We start from the raw sequence: 20,000 nt of genomic DNA on the forward strand, positions 1-20,000 counted from the left end.
CTTTTGAAAGCAGGAAACTGGCTGGCATTTACTGCTGCCAGGTAGATGCGAAGAGATTAATTGCAACTATACCACAAGGCAATGAAAAGTAACAGGTGATGCACAACAGGTGTGTCATAATTCTTCAGAAATAGAATCACAGAACTGTGCAGGTGGAAGGAATCACAAAAGTCATCAGGTCCAACTCGCTGCAATGCAGGATTCTCAACTAATGAAACCCTGACAGATGGCCATCCAACCTCCGCTGCCGTATTTCACCTGCTAGAATTGGCTTCACCAATCTGGAGGAGTGGCCCCTTTTGGATCTGGCCCACCACAAAGTGGCTGTCTGCCCCTAATTCAGCTGTAAGTTAAATGCAGACATGCAACTAATTTTCCACACTATGCGTACAGTCAGGGGTGTATCTAGGGGTTGGCAGGTTGGCCCACACCAAGGGCGCAGGACCAGGGGGGCACAAAATTGCACCTCTCCAGTCTGCCTAGGAGTGACTAGGAGCCTGCCCACTCTTCTGCAAGCTCCAGTGCCCTGCAATGGGTGGGGTAGGGGCACCAATACATCTCTTTGTCAAGGGTGCAAGGGATCCGGGGTACACCTCTGGACAAACTGTTTTTGAATCTCTACATCCCTACCATGTTCTTTTAATGTTAATGGATATTAACGTTATCAGGATTGAACTAGATGACCCTCAGGGTGCCTTCCAACTCTACAATTCTATGGTTCTATGAGACAGCTGTGAGGGCGGGAAAGAGACAGTCCCTAAACACAGTCCCTCTGATAGTGAACTCGGGTGGTAAGTGCCCATAGGAAAGGAGCCAAAATAGGGTCATTGGAAAGCAACAGGGATGCTATCAACCTCTTTAAGAGAACCCCAGAACTGGCAGAAAATAAAAGGGAGGGGGAAAACCAAAGCTGAGGAATAATAATAATAATAATAATAATAATAATAATAAATTTTATTTATACCCCGCCCTCCCCAGCCAAAGCTGGGCTCAGGGCGGCTAACAACAATCAAAATAATCCAACATTCTAAAAACCTTTCATTATAAAAATTAATTAAAATCAAATTGATGGCAACCATTAAGCAAGATTCTGTGCAGATTGTCAGAGGAGGGGGTCAGGCTGCCCCCTGACCAAAGGCCTGGTGGAACAGCTCTGTCTTACAGGCCCTGCGGAAAGATGTTAGGTCCCGCAGGGCCCTAGTCTTTTGTGACAGAGCGTTCCACCAGATTGGAGCTGCGGCCGAGAAAGCCCTGGCTCTAGTTGAGGCCAGCCTAACCTCTCTGTGGCCTGGGATCTTCAGGATGTTTTTATTTGCAGACCGTAAGTTCTTCTGTGGGACATACCAGGAGAGGCGATCCAGTAGGTACAAGGGTCCTAGGCCGTATAGGGCTTTAAAGGTTAAAACCAGCACCTTAAACCTGATCCTGTACTCCACCGGGAGCCAGTGCAGCTGGTATAGTACCGGATGAATGTGATCTCGTAGCAAAGACCCCATAAGGAGTCTCGCTGCGGGATTCTGCACCCGCTGGAGTTTCTGGGTCAGTCTCAAGGGCAGCCCCACGTAGAGCGAGTTACAATAATCCAGCCTGGAGGTGACCGTCACGTGGATCACAGTGGCTAGGTCAGGGTGAGAGAGATAAGGAGCCAACTGCTTAGCTTGGCGGAGATGAAAAAATGCCGCCTTTGTTATAGCTGTAATCTGCGCCTCCATAGAGAGGGAGGTATCGAAGATTACACCCAAACTCTTAACGGACGATGCTGGCACTAATTGCACCCCCGCAAGAGATGGGAGTTGCCCCCTCAATCCCATATCGTCCCGTCCCAGCCACAGGACCTCTGTCTTCGAAGGATTTAACTTCAACTGGCTCCCACGTAACCATCCAGCCACAGCTTCCAAGCATCTGGTCAGTGTGTCTGGGGCCGAGTCAGGATGGCCATCCATCAACAGATAGAGTTGGGTGTCATCAGCATACTGATGGCAACCCAGCCCAAAACTCCGGACAAGCTGGGCGAGGGGGCGCATAAAGATGTTGAAAAGCATCGGGGAGAGTATCGCACCCTGGGGTACTCCACACACCAAGGAGTGGCGCGATGACAATTCCCCCCTAAGCGCCACCCTCTGTCCCCGACCAGAGAGAAACGAGCGCAGCCATTGAAGGACTGTGCCCTGGATCCCCACGTCGGCAAGGCGGTGGTCCAGGAATTCGTGATCAACCATGTTGAAGGCTGCTGACAGGTCTAGAAGAATTAGCAGCCCCGACCCACCTCGATCCAGCTGCCTGTGGAGATCATCTGTTAGGGCGACCAGAGCCGTCTCGGTCCCATGACCAGCGCGGAAGCCGAACTGGAATGGATCGAGAGCCGATGTTTCATCCAGAAACCTACCAAGCTGTTCAGCAACCGCTCTCTCAATCACCTTACCCAGGAATGGAAGATTCGAAACTGGGCAGTAATTGGATAGATCTAAGGGATCTAATGATGTTTTCTTTAAGAGCGGGCACACCACTGCCTCCTTCAATTCCCCTGGGAATATCCCGGTGCCAAGGGGCAAATTGATGATATCACCCAGGGGGGCCCGCACCTCGTCTGGACACGCTCTAATCAGCCAAGATAGGCACGGGTCAAGAGGACAGGTGGTGGTCTTTCCAGCTCGGAGGAATTTGTCCACATCGGCTGGGGATATCCGGTCAAAGTGGTCCAATACTGGACCCGAGGGCAGTCGAGGGGCCTCCAGTTCCTTTATTGTATCCAAATTGGTAGGGAGGTCATGGTGGAGCAACAGGACCTTCTCCGCAAAAAAGCTTGCAAATGCCTCACAGCTGTGTGTCAAATTGTTATTTAAATTTGGCTGTCCTTCAAGGGACGTTAAAGACCTAATTATACTAAATAATTGCGCCAGGCGAGAGCTAGCGGAGGCAATGGAGGCCGAGAAGTAGGACTTCTTAGCGGCCTTCACTGCCATCTCATAGGTTTTCATAAAAACCCTATAAGATGTTCTTGAGGCTCCGTCCCGGGCACCCCGCCATACTCACTCTAGCCGTCTGAGGTCCCGCTTCATTTTCCGAAGCTCCTCGGTAAACCAGGGAGCCCGGTTTCTGTGGGGTCGCAATGGGCGCCTAGGTGCAATCTCATCAATGGCTGCCAGGAGCTGGATATTCCAGCCCTCAGCAAGCTCAGTCAATGGAAGCATAGGAAGCTGACTTATATTAAATTAGGCCATTGATCCCTCTCTAGCTCATTGTTGTCTACATTGTCTGGCAACAGCTCTCCATGGATTCAGGCAGGGAGTCTTTCCCAGTCCTACTGTTGGGGATTGGATCCAGGACCTTCTGAGTGCAAAGCAGATTCTCTGCTGCTTAGCTGTGGCCCCTTCCCCAAAAGGACTGAGCGCGCTCAGCTACATACTATTGAGTGTTAACTGGAAAAAAGAAAGGAAAACTGGGGGCAGGATGGGTGAGGAAGGAATCCTCTACTTATAGCAACCTGGATGGGGAATAAGGCAAACTGGCATGAACCCTGGAGTAATGGGCAGTGAGGATAATGCTGTAAAATTTTATGGCTAGCCCTCCTTGTCCTTGTTTAGAAACCCTAACTAAGATGTTATCTATTCTCTCTGTCATGGGCAGTCTCTGGATCAGCCTCCTGGTGACCCAGCAACCAATCAGTGCTGGGTGAAGTGTGCCCAGACAGAAGAGAGAGTGGATATTTACCAGATGGAGGGAGATGCCATCCCAGATAGGGATGACTTCCCCTACTGGAGACAGGCAGGGTCTTCAACTTGCAACTTCATCTCCAGAGGGGAGAAGTCATCTTGTCTCTCCAGCGCAATCCTGCCTGCTGCAAAGGATATCTGGGTCTTCTTGTCTCTCCATGTGTATAGAGAGAAACGTTTGAGTGTTTGTTTTTTGTGGATTTTTCCTTTGTCTAGTCCTCTCCTTTGTCATGTTTGCTAGATCATTTGGTAGATGATTCTGAATGGGTGTTTTCATTTTGTTTCCTGTTGGCTTCCCGGCCTCCCATGTCCTTCATTTCTACTTATTCATTCTCTTCATCTCCACCCACCCCCATCACATATGCTCACCACTGTTTCCAGTATCAGGCCCTCCCTTTCAGCCTCTCCTCCTGTCTCTGGGTGTTTACCAAGGTATTGGTGGCTCTTGTGGCGTTCTTAGGAACAAAGGGAATCTGCACCCTTACCTGGAAGATATTCTGGTGATATCTCTGGATCTCTGTCATTAGGCCACAGATCTTACTCTCTTCTGGCTGGATCAGCTTGGGTTTGTGGTGAACAAAGAAAAAAGCTGCTTGATTCCCTCCATCACTCACTTCAGGGTGATACTCAACATGCAGTCTTTCAGGAAGGCCCTCACTCAGAAACAGATCCCGCTTTTCACTTCCCTGTTATCTTAGGTGGTCTCTTGCCACAAATCTGCCCTTTGGTTCTTGTGAGCTTTCACGGTAAGCATTCGACCTAGTTCTCTGGGTCAGGTTTCACTCCAGGTCACTCCAGCAACTCCTCCTCCCCTTCCAGGATCATATCCTCCAGAAGAAAAACCCTTTCTCCTCAGGGTTCCTCAGGATATCAAACAGGAACTACTTTGGTGGCTCCACCCCAAACATATTTCAGAGGGGTTCAGTGTGGAGGTGCCCCAAGTAGTGATAAAATAAAATAAAAAACCATCCCCAAATCTGGTCACATTACTAATCTCCTATCTTTATTGAGGGAGGTTATTACACCCTCCCATCCCTGTTCAATTTGGGAGGGTTCTGTGTGTGTTATTTGATTGATTAAATTGTTTGTTTGTTTGTTTGTTTGTTTGTTTAGGACCTGGCCTGGAATCCCAAGAACTACCCTGGTGGGTTTTCCAAACCAGATCATCTGTCGAGAAACCACCTCACTGACGACATCCAAGACCACCCTGGGTCACATGGCAGCGGTGGAAAAAAGGGATGCTGTTTATGTGGTAAGGAACTGTGGGGGAAATGCTGTGGCCTCAGCAGCTGATAGGAAAAACAGTTGCTAATGTGGGGTAGGATTCCACGCAAAAGCATTTCATGAAAGGTCGAAGTTGGAATTATTAATTACTTTTGTTTGTTAGTTACTTACAAGTGACTTACAAGTATAAAAGCATGAATACAAAATGTAAAAGGAATTTAAAAATATTCAAGGAACATCAGTTAAGTAAATGTGCTACCCTTCAGCCTGGTTCAGAGGCTCCAGCAAAATGCTGCAACTAGAGACTGTTTATTGGGACAGCCTATAGCCAGCACATAACTCTGGTGTTCAAAAGCTTGCACTGCCTGCCCCTTCCAAGACTCTCTCTGGTGTAATTAAAGAATAACTTCACCATTCTATCCTTGTGTTCCATCCAAGACCAGTTCTCCCAGTTTTGGAGACTATCCACAGAGTATAATATAATACAGTGGTACCTCGGGTTAAGTACTTAATTCATTCTGGAGGTCCATTCTTAACCTGAAACTGTTCTTAACCTGAAGCACCACTTTAGCTAATGCAGCCCCCTGCTGCCGCTGATAATTATTTATTATTCATACCCCGTCCATCCGGCTGGGTTTCCTCAGCCACTCTGGGCGGTTCCCAACAGAATATTAAACAGAATAAAACTTCAAACATTAAAAACTTCCCTAAACAGGGCTGCCTTCAGGTGTATGTGTGTATACACTGCATTAATTCAGAAACATAATGCCTAGAGTTGCCCCCCACTCAGTCCTAATCAGAATTGATGCACTGAAGTTAATGAGCATAACCAAGATCCATTTATTTCAGTTAATGGCTGCACAAAAGAGTAAAGCCGCAAGATAGCAGCTACACACCACTAAACGGCTTTGATTGGCTAGCTAAACTAAGTGCGAGTAGCCAATGGATCTCAGACCCTGAGTTAGGAGTTAGGAACTTCCCCTGCATGTGAAGGCAGGCTGGTGGATTGAGTGGACAAGACCAGTAATGGGTCCAATGGTCAAGAAGGCGGTTTCTGCATGTACTGTAGAGAAAAGTGAGGGGCAGATGAGGCTTGTCAACCTGGGAAGGTTGCTCATCTTGGAGAAGGAAAAGTCTGATCCTAAACATCTGCTGCCTTGCGACTATACAGACAGCAACCAATTTATGTGTGTCTAATTGATGCACGACTGCGCACACACAGCACAGCAACCTGGAAGTGGTCAGAAAAGGTGGAAGAATGGGGCAGTGGCAGAATGAGACAGACCACGCGGGGGTCAGGAATGTAACCCCCGCGCAAATCGGTAGTTGCGTGTACCCATTCGTGAAAAAGGCTTTGGGAATAAATCCCAAGGAAGAATGTGAACCCATTGCCTTGTGGAACATGTTTAGGAGAAGAAAACCCTACACAAATCCAGAGTGAAATCCCTAAGACGGTCAGATGGCGCCTTGTACACCTCCTTCTGGAAACTCCTGCCCCCAAGCTGGTATCAAATATATTCCTCTGCTGTCCTTTGGACCACATCAGCTAGGCCAAGAGGGGGGTCTTGTCATCCGAGCAGCTCAGGACCTCCATACACACTGCCTAGGCTTGTGCTCAGGATAGGTCATTTTGGTGCTGCTAACACAGCAAAAACAAATCAGGAGGCAGCAGTTATGGGTTACTGGTCTCTGTGGCCACAGCAGGTGCTGTAATTCTTCAGTGGTTTGACTTCAGCCCTGGAGGTGCACTCTGTTGTCTCTTGAGAAAGATAGATGCCAACAACTCTTGAGTAGGATTTATGTGGGCTCCATCTCTGGAATCTGAGTGCATAATCATTAATGGAAATTAGGGGGAGTTTTTGTGTTTTTTTTAAACTCCATCCTTCAGTCATCCTAGGTGTGAGTACAGAAAGATAGATTCCTTCCTTCCTTCCTTTTATTTGCATGTGGCAAGGACATTTCCCAGCCAAAGGAATGCACATGACAAAGAGTTAATTCTTTATTTGTCATAGATGACAATAACAGTTGCTTCTACAGCTCTGGAGACCTACACACACCAGTCTAGCATCTGGGCAGCTATTCCCAGGTCTTGTGCTCAATGGAGCAGTTGCAGCATCTGCAGAACACTCCCTCCCCCCTCCATCAGCTTATGTACCTTCCCTTGATGGGCTGTGCACATGTAGCTGGAGACCACACCTGTGTGGAAGCTGCTTTTGCTCTTCCTGCTTCAATTCTCTCCTGGTTCTGGGAGGCAGTGGTGCAGGGGAGGGAGGGGAAGCACCCAACCTTTCACTTTCCTGGGCTGCCTCTTCCTCCAGCTCTGAAGCTTCCCCTGCCTCTAATTCTTGCATCCTGGCTAGTACAGGTCACCACAGACTCCAGCCCCGCTTCCCCCAGTGCATACTCACCAGTGTCTTGCCTTACTGACCTTGACATCCTGCCACTCTTCAAGCGTGCTTAAAGCAGTTTACAGAATAACATAACAAAACACCACAATAGCAAACATGACAACGTACCAAAAACACATTTCAGTACTATACATATAACAAGACTGCATAAACAACACCCAGCATCCAATAGTAAAAATGGCAAGGGAACCCAACTATTTCACCTTTGTCCTAGAAACACCCCTCCCATGCCGTTTCCCTCACTCCCTCTCCAGTGGCAACTTTCAAGGCTTCCAAAGGCAAATATGGATTTCTTTGGTCTTTATTTTGCATTTTCTGAGGTTGTGTTGCTCACATAGGGATTCAAGGAACTGTTGGAGGTGGAATTTGCCAGGATTAAAAAGGAGAAAACAGCCCTTCTAATGAAGGCCCAGCACTGGACAGACTGGTGGAAGAAGTCAGTGCAGAAGATCAAGCAGCTCTACGCATGAATCTGCCACACTCTTCTGCCTTCACGCGTTCTCATTTCTCTCTGTGTAAGCAATAGACACCTTCACATGTTCTCATTTCTCCCTCTGTAAGCAATATATCCACCCCTCACACTTGAGTAAATATATTATTTAGCAATCAAGGCATCCTTGTTTTCTAACCCTGGGTTAACTGGTGAGGATTTGCAAATGGGAATTTGAATCAACTTTCAATCAGTTGAAACTCTTGACAACACCTCAGAAGGGTTCCCAGAGGAACAAAGAGGCTGCTTTACATCAGCTCAGACTGCATGTCTGGGTCTACTAGGGATAGATGACTCTGTCATTTTCACATTTTTGCAAGCTTAGAATCTAATTCTCTCAGCATCAAAAAAAGAATCATAAAATAAAAAGTCCTCCTGAAAACTTGTCAGCATTTTAGTCCATGTTTCTCCATATATACACATTTGTTAACACACTTTTGTCGAATATACTCAGGATTCTGCCCAAGTAAGTCTTACTCATAGTTGACCCATTGAAATTAATGGGCCTGAATAATTACTAGAATATATTTTTCTGTGTCATTTTCACCAATATGCACCAATTCACCAATTGCAGAGCTGGAAGGGACCACGACGATCATCTAGTCCAAACCCCCTGCAATGCAGGTATCTTTTTGCCCAACAACATGAAGTCCTTATGCACACTTTCCCCTGATATACACATTTTAGTGCATGTTATTTGGTTGGAGAACTGCATTGCAGCATTTGGAAAAGAGTGAATTTGGAAGGAGAGTCAGGTTTCATTTCATGAGTTGTTTTGGGAAATGTGAATTAAGTGGAAGAGGATTTGTGTTTTTCTGTCAAGGGTTTCTCCGGTTTCATCGCTCTTTCCTGCTCCATGGAAGTACACAGAGTGAAGAGAAGAAGCCTTCATAGGGATGGGCAAATCGATCAGTTTCTCTCAGTTGCTCATTTTTCTAATCTTAAATTCAGTTCTCCACATTTCTACATAAGTTTGAAATTATTTTTTTAAACCCATGAAAGTTCATAAGCATTCTAGTGCAATTCTTTTCCTAATATACATGTTCTTTTATGGAATTTCCCCTAATAAGCACAATTTTGCAGAGCAGTTTTCCCTAGTATGCACAATTTTGTGTACAGTATTGGTTTATATGTTGTTTCAGAAAGTGCAGATTAGATATGTTGCCCTTTAAATGAGAGCTGGAACCGATTCCCTCCTCATCCACAGCTCATGCTCTGGAATATCTATGACCCTGTTTTTCCAGAGTAAGGTATTGCTTAAGGAAATGTTGAATAAAAAATAGTTTCATTAAGACTAAAAGAAATTCCTGCTGAACCTGCCTGGCAACTAATTCCTTTCCCAATATCTCATTCCCATCTCCCTTGATAAGAACAGCCTTTCACAAAGAAACCCTCACCAACTTATAAATTGTCCCCGCAGCAAATCAACAACTCAAGGGGTTTGCTGCTCCCTCCTCCCCTCTGGGGATTTTATATATTTAATCAATCAATCAATTATATAAATATGCATGTACTGTTATGTCATTAAAATGTATCAATACAGTTTACAACAATAAAAACATAAAACCACACAATAAAAGCCAGTGAACTATAGTGGTACCTCGGGTTACATACGCTTCAGGTTACAGACTCCGCTAACCCAGAAATAATACCTCGGGTTAAGAACTTTGCTTAAGGATGAGAACAGAAATCTCGCAGCGGCGGCAGCAGGAGGCCCCATTAGCTAAAGAGGTGCTTCAGGTTAAGAACAGTTTCAGGTTAAGAACGGACCTCTGGAACTAATTAAGTACGTAACCAGAGGTACCACTGTATTGTGGAAGGATATTTTCTTAGTTGTCTGCGTAGGCCTGGCGAAACAGAGTTATCAGCAAGCGTTTAAAAGGTGGCACAGAAGGTGCCTGCTAAATCTCTTGACTGGGCCATTGACATCTAAGGCTGGTTTTCTTGTCAAATGAGCCTCACCAGTTAATTCGTGGAACCACCTATGTTCCTGCAGGTGATCTCAGTGACTGAGCTAGGATTTAAGGGTTCAGGTGGTCTCTGAGGTACCATGGACCTAAGTGGTTCAGTGCTTTGTAAATTAACACAGGAACCTTAAACGTGGCTTGGCGGTAAGTGGGCATCCAATTGTCAATTTTTTTTACGGACCTGAACCTTTTGGGCTGGGCTGAAAATATAGATGCAACAATATATACAGTAGAGAGAAATGAAACGAAAGCAAAAGCAGAAGTCTAGGCAAAAGTCACAGCACAAGGGAAGTGGCTGTTTTCACAGAAAGCTCTAAGTGTGGGCAAAATGCATTTCTGGTCAAGAATTAGTCCATTAGTCTCTCACAAGGCATGCCAGGAAAAAGCAGAACTCATAACAACCTAGCTGCAGGATGAAAAAAGTAGAATATTTCGCAGGGTAGGTAGGCAGACATCATTTATGGGAAATGACTAATGCATGAAGGGGGAGGCTAAGGAATAGGAGGAGGAAAAACTCAAGCCATGTTTTCCTGCTGGTTCACCACACAACAAAAGGATGTGGTCTGTACCATATCGGCTTCCGGCAAGGAACCAGAGAGGCACCTCTGGCCATACATCTGAACACAGGGATCAGAAGAAAGAAGCCTGAATTTTCAGCTGTAAACACACCTTAAATGCTGAGGTCATCTTGACTGCCTTGCTCCAGGGAGCTGCCACCGAGTTCACAGTCTCTTCACTGATTTCCTTCTTTCTGGTAAGCAAATCTTTCCGTAGACTTTGGAGTTAGGCCTTGGTATTGGAAATTTTAGGGTCTGAGGCAGGAAAGATAAAATGCTGCAGTGTCCAGCCAACAGGATGAACAGCCAGCAATAATCTTTCTATAACACACGCCCAGAGGGATATAAAAAACGTTGAAAGGTTCCAACAAGGAGGCAGAAAAGCAGACAGCCTTTTCCCTCATTAATGCCTATTTTAAATTAAGAGTTCAACAAAATAAAATGGATGGTTAAGTAGTTGCTGCTGTTTAAACTACAAAATAAATATTCCAACTATTTCTAATCAACTTTAAGCACCAGGTTAAGTACTCTAGAGAGGTGTTTCATCATTCCATGGGGGTTTTTTTTTAGAAGGGGGTGAGATGAAGTACCGGTAACTTCTCAGCTCTCTTGAATCTCTGAGCTATGAAGAGGGAGTGGTAAAAGGTGGGAGGTAAAGGTAAAAAGAGGGGATGCAGGAGGCACTGTGGGGTAAACCACCAGGAATCTTAGGCTTACCGATCGGATGACGGAGTGAGCTCCCTTTGCTCTGTCCCAGCTTCTGCCAGCCTATCAGTTTGAAAGCATGCCAGTGCAAGTAGACAAATAGGTACTGCTGCGGTGAGAAGGTAAATGGTGTTTCTGTGCGCTCTTGCACTTGTCATGGTGTCCTGTTGCCCCCGAAGCTGTTTAGTCCTGCTGAACTTAACCGTCCAGGGGTCCTTTGCCTTTACCTTTTTATGTGGGATAATTTTCCTTTTAAAGCTTCCTCCCATGGCTGCCTTTTAAGCCAAACAGTGGAAATGGGGGTAGAGAGAGGCTTCTCAGTGCTCTCCCCATATGTCCTTTTCCTTGCTGCAAATGCCTCCCAGCAGAGAGCAGCTCAGTAAAAAAAGAAAGCGCGAGGATTTTATGGGCTGCTGTGTGCAAAAATCTATAAAGAGAGATGCAAACACACACAGACAAACCAAGAGTCAGGAAATCTAATCTTGCTTCATATTTTCTCACAAGTTCCTGAGAGGAACAGGAAGTAAAGCATCACATCTGCACACACAGTTCATTGAGGTGCAGTGTTTATTTCAAAGCTGATACCCGCCCTGATTGAAGATTTGGCCTCCATCTAATGCCCTCCAGCAATTTTTATGCTCAACACACTTTCTACGTTCCCTAGCATGAATATAGCTGCCTCTCCAGGCTTGTAGGCTGGGGCACTCTGGATCCTTCAGCTGGATGAAAGCATGTGGAGGGCATAGGAAGCTGCTTTATACAGAGCCAGATCGCTGTTCCATGCAGCTCAATATTGCCTACACTGACTGGCAGAGCGCTCTTCAAGATTTCTGGCTGGGTTCTCTCCCAGCCCTGCCTGGAGTTGCCTTTGGGAATCAAACCTGAGGCCTTCTGCTTGCAAGGCAGATGCTCTACCACTGCGAGTTAGATAACCAACAAGCAGTGAGTAAGAATGATTCCTTGGATTCCTTTTATATTGATCTGGAAGTGGAACTGGGAGAGAGACTTTCCCAACTATTATAAGAAAAAACTGCTCCTTTTCCCTTACGGAGTATCCAAGAGCCTTAAGAGTCCTTAAGTGGGTTCCCTATCAGTAGGAGAAAATAACAGAGGCCAACCAGAGTATATTGTGAAACAAAGTGGCTAGTAAGCCTGATCTTTATTGCAAAAGAAAAGTACTATTGCAATAGAGTCCCCACTCATCACACACAGGAGGGAGGAGAGAACCCAGAACAATGGTGTGCAAGCCCTTATGTAAACTCTTTAAATTGCCCACCCTGTCACCCAAGACCACCCCCCCTAAAACATCTTACATACATCACAGAAGGAGGTGGTCTACAGCAAAAATCCTGTTTGCCAGGATACCTCATAATGGTCACTGACTGCATTACCAGAGCAGTCTGGCCATTCTTTTGTGATGGTTAATACTTTAGTTTTTTGTTTCCCCCCGCAAAATGACCCCTGAATTTTAGAATTTTATTGATATTGATGCTGCATTTTATGTTGTATTTTATGCTGTTTTTAAGTCGCATTTTAATCAATGTTTTATATTTGCTGTTAGCCGCACTGAGCCCAGTTTTTAAACCAGGAAGGTTTAAAAGGTTTATTTATTTTTATTTTTATTATTTATTTAATACGCCCTTTAAGACAGGCTTTGTAAGCAAAAAGAGAATGGAAAGACTTTCCCCATTTTCCTTCCTTACTGCAGAGGAATATTTGAGGTCACTGCGAGAGTCAAAATGACACGTGGTTTATATAGTTATGTATGTGTTTGCCTTATGCAAACATTTATTTTATATTTGAGACCTTAGAATTCTAATAACACAGCTCTAATGTTACTTTCATTACTTCCCTAGGTGAAACCTACATAAGATCTGGACTTTGGATATCGTTAATTCTTCTTTTGTTCCAGCCCAGGAAACATGAAACTTCAGAAACTTATCTTATCTGTCCTTGCACTCACCTTTAGTACCATCTCCTTTTTTATTGGGTGAGTCTCTTTTGCTGAATAACATGTTCATGGCAGCCACCAACTTGGATGGCTATAAAGAGGATTAGACAAATTCATGGAGGAGGAGAAAGCTGTCAGTGGCTACTAGCCATGATGCCTATGCTTTGCCTCCATGCTTCTGAGTACCAGTTGCTGGAAGCCACAGGATAAATGCTGCCAGCCAATGTATACAACACTGAGCTAGGTGGAACAATGGTCCTCTATGAGGCCGGTTACCATGCTTTGAGGAAAATTGCCTCCTACGCTAAATCCTTATTGTGTCTTGTAAACACAGAAAGCAAAAATAATTCTGAATTAAATTCAGTATTTTTCACTTGTAATACTAATCAGCACCTAATCCATTCCCACCATGTAAATATGAGGATTGGAGAAAAGTACAGCCTGCCACCGCCACCATGCCAAGTCCAACAAGACAATTTTATTGTTCATTTCCTTGCAGATGCCCCCATCCTGATAACATTTCTCAAGTCCTGCACAACCTTTATGCCTCTTTTAACTGCTTTTTTTTTGTCCCTAGGGTTTTGATTGGGAAAGGACCGACCCACTACCTTCCATATTATCTTCCATGCCCAGATCTCTTGTAAGTAGCATAGTGAGATTTGGGGGCTAAACTGCAGAGCCTCAATACTCCATCCAATGCTGTGTGATTAGCCATGGTCCCTGCATTCTAGGGCAGAAGTTTTCAACCGTTTTGAGTCCACGGCTTCCTTGACCAACTGCATTCTTTCTGTGACACCCCTGTGGGGCTCAGGAGCCCAGTTATGTCACCCCTTACCTGCAGAGCTGGCAGCCCCTCGCCCCTTTTTGAACACTCTCCCTTGTGGAGTGTTCCTTCAGCCGCCTCTCCTCTCCCCTCTCCTTGGGAGTCCTCCAGGCAGCCGTCTCTGCAGCCTCTGGTCTCTGAGCTTCCTCTGAAAAGAAGTGCCTTCTCACACTGCACCAAAGTGGCCTGGGACTTGTCTGCCCATTCCCAACAGCAAGGGCTGGTGGACTGGCTGGCTGCAGTCCCTTGCCCATTTGCTTGCTTACTCTGAGGTCACTTCAGCTCCTGGCAACCAGCACCCCCTGGCCAGCCCCAGAGGCACCATTGACTTGGGGAGCTTGTAGCCAGGGCAGCTGCAACAAACAGCTGTGCAAGGCAGAGATAAGAGGGCATCAAGGGAGGGAGGGAAGGAAAGAGGGACAGAGGCCAGTGTTGCCTGCGGCACCCCTGACTATCATTCAAGGCACCCCAGGGTGCCATGGCACACTGGTTGAAAACCACTGCTCTAGGCGATTAGACTAGATTAACTTTGGAGTTCCTTCTAGCTCTTCAGTTCTACGTTTTTGGTTGCAAGATTGAGGTGTCAAACCAATTGAGCCTGTAGGAGCTTTGAAAATAGGAGGAAATACCATTGTCACAGGTACTGCATAATACTTGTTCTGTGCTTATAAGAAATCCGTATATTAGTGTGGAAGCACCTCTGCTTTGCAACTCCCAGCCTATTTATGTCAGGTAGGCATCTTCACTATACTCTTTACTGAAAAGATTTTTGTTCAGATAAATCTATCCTCACAGAACATGTAGGCTTGTGTTTTAAGTATGTTTTTAGCCAAACTGTTTTCATAACACTTTGCATCTTTTAAAAAAATAAATCCTGTTTTTAACTTTCCTTTTCTTGACTATTTTAATGTTTGTTTGCTTTTTGCAATATGCATAGAGGTTTTATTTCCAATTAAGTAATATATACCTTTAAAAAAACACACGCACACAAATAAATGAATAAATAAAAGTTGAATTTCCCTTTCTCTCTCTTTTTTTGGACAGTGCTTTGAAACTACAGTACAGAGAGAAGAATTCGCACCAGCTTTCCCCACAGTTAGTTCTCTTCCACTTGCATCTTCCCTAAAATTGCTGCTTCTTTCTTCTGGAGATTTGTTCTAATATATGACTATTTATTATCTTTTTCAGATTCTTTTATCCACAGCCAAAGTCTCTGCAACAGACGTAAGTGCCAGAAAGGACTGGCCTGATTCATATATTCTATTTATTAAAACTGTTAACAAATTTACTCTGTTTTGTTTTTTTAAATGCAACAAAGCAGTAGACATTGTACAAAAGTTTCAACGGTGATAAAAATTGAAATAAGACAAAAATTTACATGTAAATAAGAATGTAAGAAAAGCCCTGCTGGATCAGGCCAATGGCCCATCTAAGTCCAGCATCCTGTTCCCATAGTGGCCAACCACAGAACCCAACAAAAAAAACCCAACCAGGCTCCGAGCACACAAGCAATCTCACCTCCTGCAGTTTCCAAGAACTCAGACTCAGAAGCCTTTCTTCTTCTGACCATGGAGGCAGAGCAGAGATATTGTTGTGGCTAATAGCCATTGATTGCCTTGCCCTTGATGCATCTGTCCAGTCCAAGTTAGTGCCTCCTGTGGAAGTGAGTTCCACAGTTTAACTAGGTGCTGTGTAGTTAAATAATAAATTCATGAATACTGGTTAATTAAAATAAATTTCTGGCTTCCGAGGCCTGTCTAATTAACACCATTTGAGGTGACCTCTTATAGAAGTCCAGGATGACTCTTCCTGAACTGGCAAGCGTGTTCACACTTCTCCGAATTTTTGCAATGCAGTTCTCCAGCTAAGTAATGTGTAAAGAAAAAATGTTTGATCTAGGAGAAAGTGTGCATTTGAAAATGTATATTTTAGTGAATAGAACATACAGAAATTCATTATATTAGGGAAAGTGACTTTGCAAAACTGTGTATGTATATTAGCCATAATTGCATATGAAAAATGTGTGTGTATCAGGGAAACTTGCAGAAAAATGAAGATGGAAGTTTCAGGAGTACTGTACTTTAAAAAACAACAACAGGTGGAAACATGGAGAACTGAACTTATATTCGGGGAAAATAAGAAACTGAAATTGACAGATCTGATCACCAGTAGCATCCTATTTGCTCAATCAACACTTTTGACATTGCATTGCTTTTTTTCCTGGTTTCCTCAGGCGCTCTGATGTGCTCACCGTGACTCCGTGGCTGGCCCCCATTGTCTGGGAAGGGACATTCAACCCTGAAATCTTGGACAGCATCTACAAGCCTTTGAACCTTACCATTGGAATGACTGCCTTCGCCGTTGGAAAGTAAGCAGAAAAGGCAGGAGGGGTTGGGAAGGTCTGCACATTTGCTGAAATCTAAAACATGATGTGGGCTGTAGCAACTCTGGTTATAAAAGGCCTTTGTTACCAGTGCCTGGCACAGACCCCTGGGCTTAAAGACATAGGACGAGCCCTCTTGGATCAAGCCTAAAAGGTAACTCTCCTGCAGTTTCCAAGTGATATTCAGAAACATTTACTGCCTCCAACAATGGAGGGAGAGAACAGCCATCAGGATTAATAGAAACAAAATTTTTAAAAATTCCTTCCTGTAGCACCTTAGAGACCAACTAAGTTTGTACAAACTTAGTTCTAAGTTTGCTACTGGAAGGATTTTTTTAAATTTTGTTTTGACTACAGCAGACCAACATGGCTGCCTACCTGTAACCAGGATTAATAGCTTTGTGGAGCTGCTGCATTTCAGGATGGTAGCCCTAGGCCACAATGACCCCTGGTCTGATTCTAGCCTACTTTGCTCCCGCCTTATGGGGCCTTAGGAGCCTCGTAAGCAGCCTTATACCAAATTAGACCATTGATCCATCTCACCCAATATTGCATACACTGACCAGCAGCAGTGCAGCTTGAAAATCTGCTTTTTAAAAACTCTGCCCTGAGCAATTGCTCTTAATATATATATATTTAATGTTTGCTCAGATACATACGATTTGTGAGCCATTTTTTGGAGTCAGCTGAACAGTACTTCATGGTGGGATACCATGTGAACTACTACATCTTCACAGACAACCCCAAAGACATCTCCGTTGTCCGCCTACAGCCTGGGAGAACCCTTCACCTCATCCCTATAAAGAAATATGCCCACTGGCAAGAAATCTCCATGCGCAGGATGGAGGTCATAAACAGGTACATCTCAGATACAGCCCACCGAGATGTGGACTATCTCTTCTGCCTGGACATTGACATGTTGTTTCACAACCCATGGGGCCCAGAGACCTTGGGGGAGATGGTGGCTGTGATCCACCCAGGCTACTACAAGGTCTCTCGGACAGCGTTCCCATATGAGAGGAGACCTGCTTCCATGGCCTACATCTCTAAGAAAGAAGGAGACTTCTACTATGCAGGGGGGGCCTTTGGAGGCCTGGTCAAGAATGTCTACGAGTTCACCAGGGCTTGCCACATGGCCATATTGGCAGACAAGGCCAACGGCATCATGGCAGCTTGGCAAGAGGAGAGTCATCTGAACAGGCACTTCCTTTCCCAGAAGCCTTCAAAGCTCCTCTCTCCGGAGTATCTTTGGGACGAGACAAAGTCAAAACCACCTGAGCTGAGACTCATACGGCTCTTATCAGTGAGCAAGAATTATAGGGAGGTCAGGGACTGACCCTAGTTGGGTCCATCTTGGCCTCACTGTGTATTTCTGGGCAGGGGAGCCCTTGGGATCAAATTATTTGGACCTGCAGATCCATTGCAGAGTTGGCAAAATCAGACAGGTCCCCCAACTCCTGCTGAGAGTGCCACCCCCTTCTCACAGGCTCTGGACCTGGTGTCTTCCATGGTGACACTAGGGCTCTCCCAGTTTGTTTTTGGCCCCACACATCAAGCAGGCTACATGCTGGATTTGATCTTCGGCACAGGCATAGATGTGATCATGTCCCCCTCTATGGAGGTGCCATGGTCTGATCACTATGCTCTGAAAGCCAGGATTGACTTCCTGCCCCCACCCTGCTTAGGTGGCGAGTCGATTTGGGCTTGGCGCGGAGGCTGATAGACCCTGATGGATTCCGTCAGGCCTTGCAGGATCCTGCTCCCCCTGGCGACTCATTGACTGAGCTTGTTGAGGGTTGGAATACCCAACGCTTGGAGGCCATAGATGAGATCACACCTAGGCACCCTCTGCGACCCCACAGAAACCGGGCCCCTTGGTTTACTGAGGAGCTCAGATGGCTAGAGCGAGTATGGCAGAGTACTTGTGACGGAGCCTCAAGAACATCTTATAGGGCGTTTATGAAAACCTATGAGATAGCAGTGAAGACTGCAAAAAAGCTTCACAGCCTCCATTGCATCCACTAGCTCTCGCCCAGCGCAACTTTTTAGTATACTGTATTTTTCGCCCTATAGGACGCACTTTCCCCCCTCCAAAAATGAAGGGGAAATGTGTGTGCGTCCTATGGGGCGAATGCAGGCTTTCGCTGAAGCCTGGAGAGCGAGAGGGGTCGGTGCGCACCGACCCCTCTCGCTCTCCAGGCTTCAGGAAGCTCTGCACAACCCTCGGGAGACCGGCGCCACTTCGCGCCCACCTCCCAATGGCTGCGCAGAGCTGCCTGCTGTCCCGGGGCGCGAAGTCACGCCCGCCTCCTGATGGCTGCGCAGAGCTGCCTGCTGTCCGGGGGTGAGCGCAGCTCTGCGCAGCCATCCGGAGCAGGGCGCGAAGTCGCGCCCGCCTCCCGATGGCTGCGCAGAGCTGCCTGCATTCCGAAGCCTGGGGAGACCGGCGCGACTTACCGCTGGCCTCCCTAGGCTTGCGGATAGCAGGCTGTTCTCGGGGCTGGGATTGGGGGAAGCTCAGGCTTCCCCCGCGCCAGCCCCGCACCTGGGGGGGGGATATTTTTTTTTCTTTAATTCCCCCCCCCAAAAAACCTAGGTGCGTCCTATGGGGCGGTGCGCCCTATGGGGTGAAAAATACGGTAATTAAGTCTCTAACATCCCTAGAGGGACAGCCAAATTTAAATATGAATCTGGCACATAGCTGTGAGGCATTTGGGAGCTTTTTTGCGGAGAAGGTCCTGTCGCTCCGCCGTGACCTCCCTGCCAACTTGGATACAATAACGGAACTGGAGGCCCCTTGATTTTCCTCAGGTCCAGTACTGGACCCCTTTGACTGGATACTCCCAGCCGATGTGGACAGACTCCTCAATGCCAGAAAGCCCACCACTATATATATATATATATATATATATATATATATATATATATATATAATATTTTATTAAGATTTTCACATAAGAAAAAAGAATAAAAATGCAAAAACAATAAAGAAGAACAATTAAAAACAATTCAATTTTCATAATATATATTGCATTTGCTTACTTCCCGGACCTCCCCACATCTCTTTGTATTCCAGTTCAATTATTTATTCAGCAAATCCTTTCCCTCTACCTTATCCTTATCTTGATCTTAATATATTATGCCTTTAGCTTTTCATCTGTTAACATTCCGTTTTTCCATATTCCTTCGTACCGTTGTTACTAAAAACCGCTTAACCTCAATCCAACATCATTCTAACATTCATTTATTTTATAATATTTCTGTAAGTAGTCTTTAAATTTCTTCCAATCTTCTTCCACCTCCCTGGTTTCGGATTCTGCCAGTCATTTCCGCCAATTCCATATAGTCCATCACCTTCATCTGCCATTCTTCCAAGGTGGGTAATTCTTGTGTCTTCCAATACTTTGCGATTAGTATTCTTGCTGCTGTTGTAGCATACATGAAAAAAGTTCTGTCCTTCTTTAACACCAAATGGCCGGTCATGCCCAAGAGAAAGGCCTCTGGTTTCTTCGGGAAGGTATACTTAAATACCTTTTTCATTTCATTATAAATCATCTCCCAGAACACCTTAATCTTTGGGCACGTCCACCAAAGGTGAAAGACTGTGCCTTCAGTTTCTTTACATTTCCAACATTTATTATCGGGCAAATGATAGCCCCACCTGTATATCATTTTTATAATATTCTCTCTTAAGGCATTACATGCCGTAAACTTCATACCTGTGGTCCATAACTGTTCCCAGTCAGCCATCATAATGTTATGTCCAATGTCTTGTGCCC

General features: G+C 45.5%; 2 protein-coding genes across 4 annotated transcripts in view; both read left to right on the top strand.

Moving 5' to 3' along the window:
* The window catches only part of CCDC180 (coiled-coil domain containing 180), a 53,241-nt gene extending 45,024 nt beyond the window's left edge, over positions 1 to 8,217 (top strand). For all 3 annotated transcript variants that reach the window (XR_014507178.1, XM_083423349.1, XM_083423350.1), the window contains exons 37-38: positions 4,827 to 4,965; positions 7,684 to 8,217. Coding sequence is in view for 2 of the 3 variants with exons in the window: in XM_083423349.1 (XP_083279475.1) it covers positions 4,827 to 4,965; positions 7,684 to 7,815 (271 nt within the window). In the remaining variant the exon portion in view is untranslated. The remainder of the gene's footprint in view (positions 1 to 4,826; positions 4,966 to 7,683) is intronic.
* Positions 8,218 to 10,333: 2,116 nt separating this feature from the next.
* GBGT1 (globoside alpha-1,3-N-acetylgalactosaminyltransferase 1 (FORS blood group)) lies at positions 10,334 to 18,271 on the top strand. The gene is made up of 7 exons (XM_083423948.1): positions 10,334 to 10,556; positions 12,921 to 13,054; positions 13,593 to 13,655; positions 14,883 to 14,933; positions 15,027 to 15,062; positions 16,072 to 16,206; positions 16,873 to 18,271. Exons 2-7 carry the CDS (start codon positions 12,987 to 12,989, stop codon positions 17,555 to 17,557), a joined length of 1,038 nt encoding a protein of 345 aa, XP_083280074.1. The 5' UTR covers positions 10,334 to 10,556; positions 12,921 to 12,986; the 3' UTR covers positions 17,558 to 18,271.
* Positions 18,272 to 20,000: the final 1,729 nt, after the last annotated feature.

Source organism: Podarcis tiliguerta, assembly GCF_965153285.1.
Source record: "Podarcis tiliguerta genome assembly, chromosome: Z".
Classification (NCBI taxonomy): Eukaryota; Metazoa; Chordata; class Lepidosauria; order Squamata; family Lacertidae; genus Podarcis; species Podarcis tiliguerta.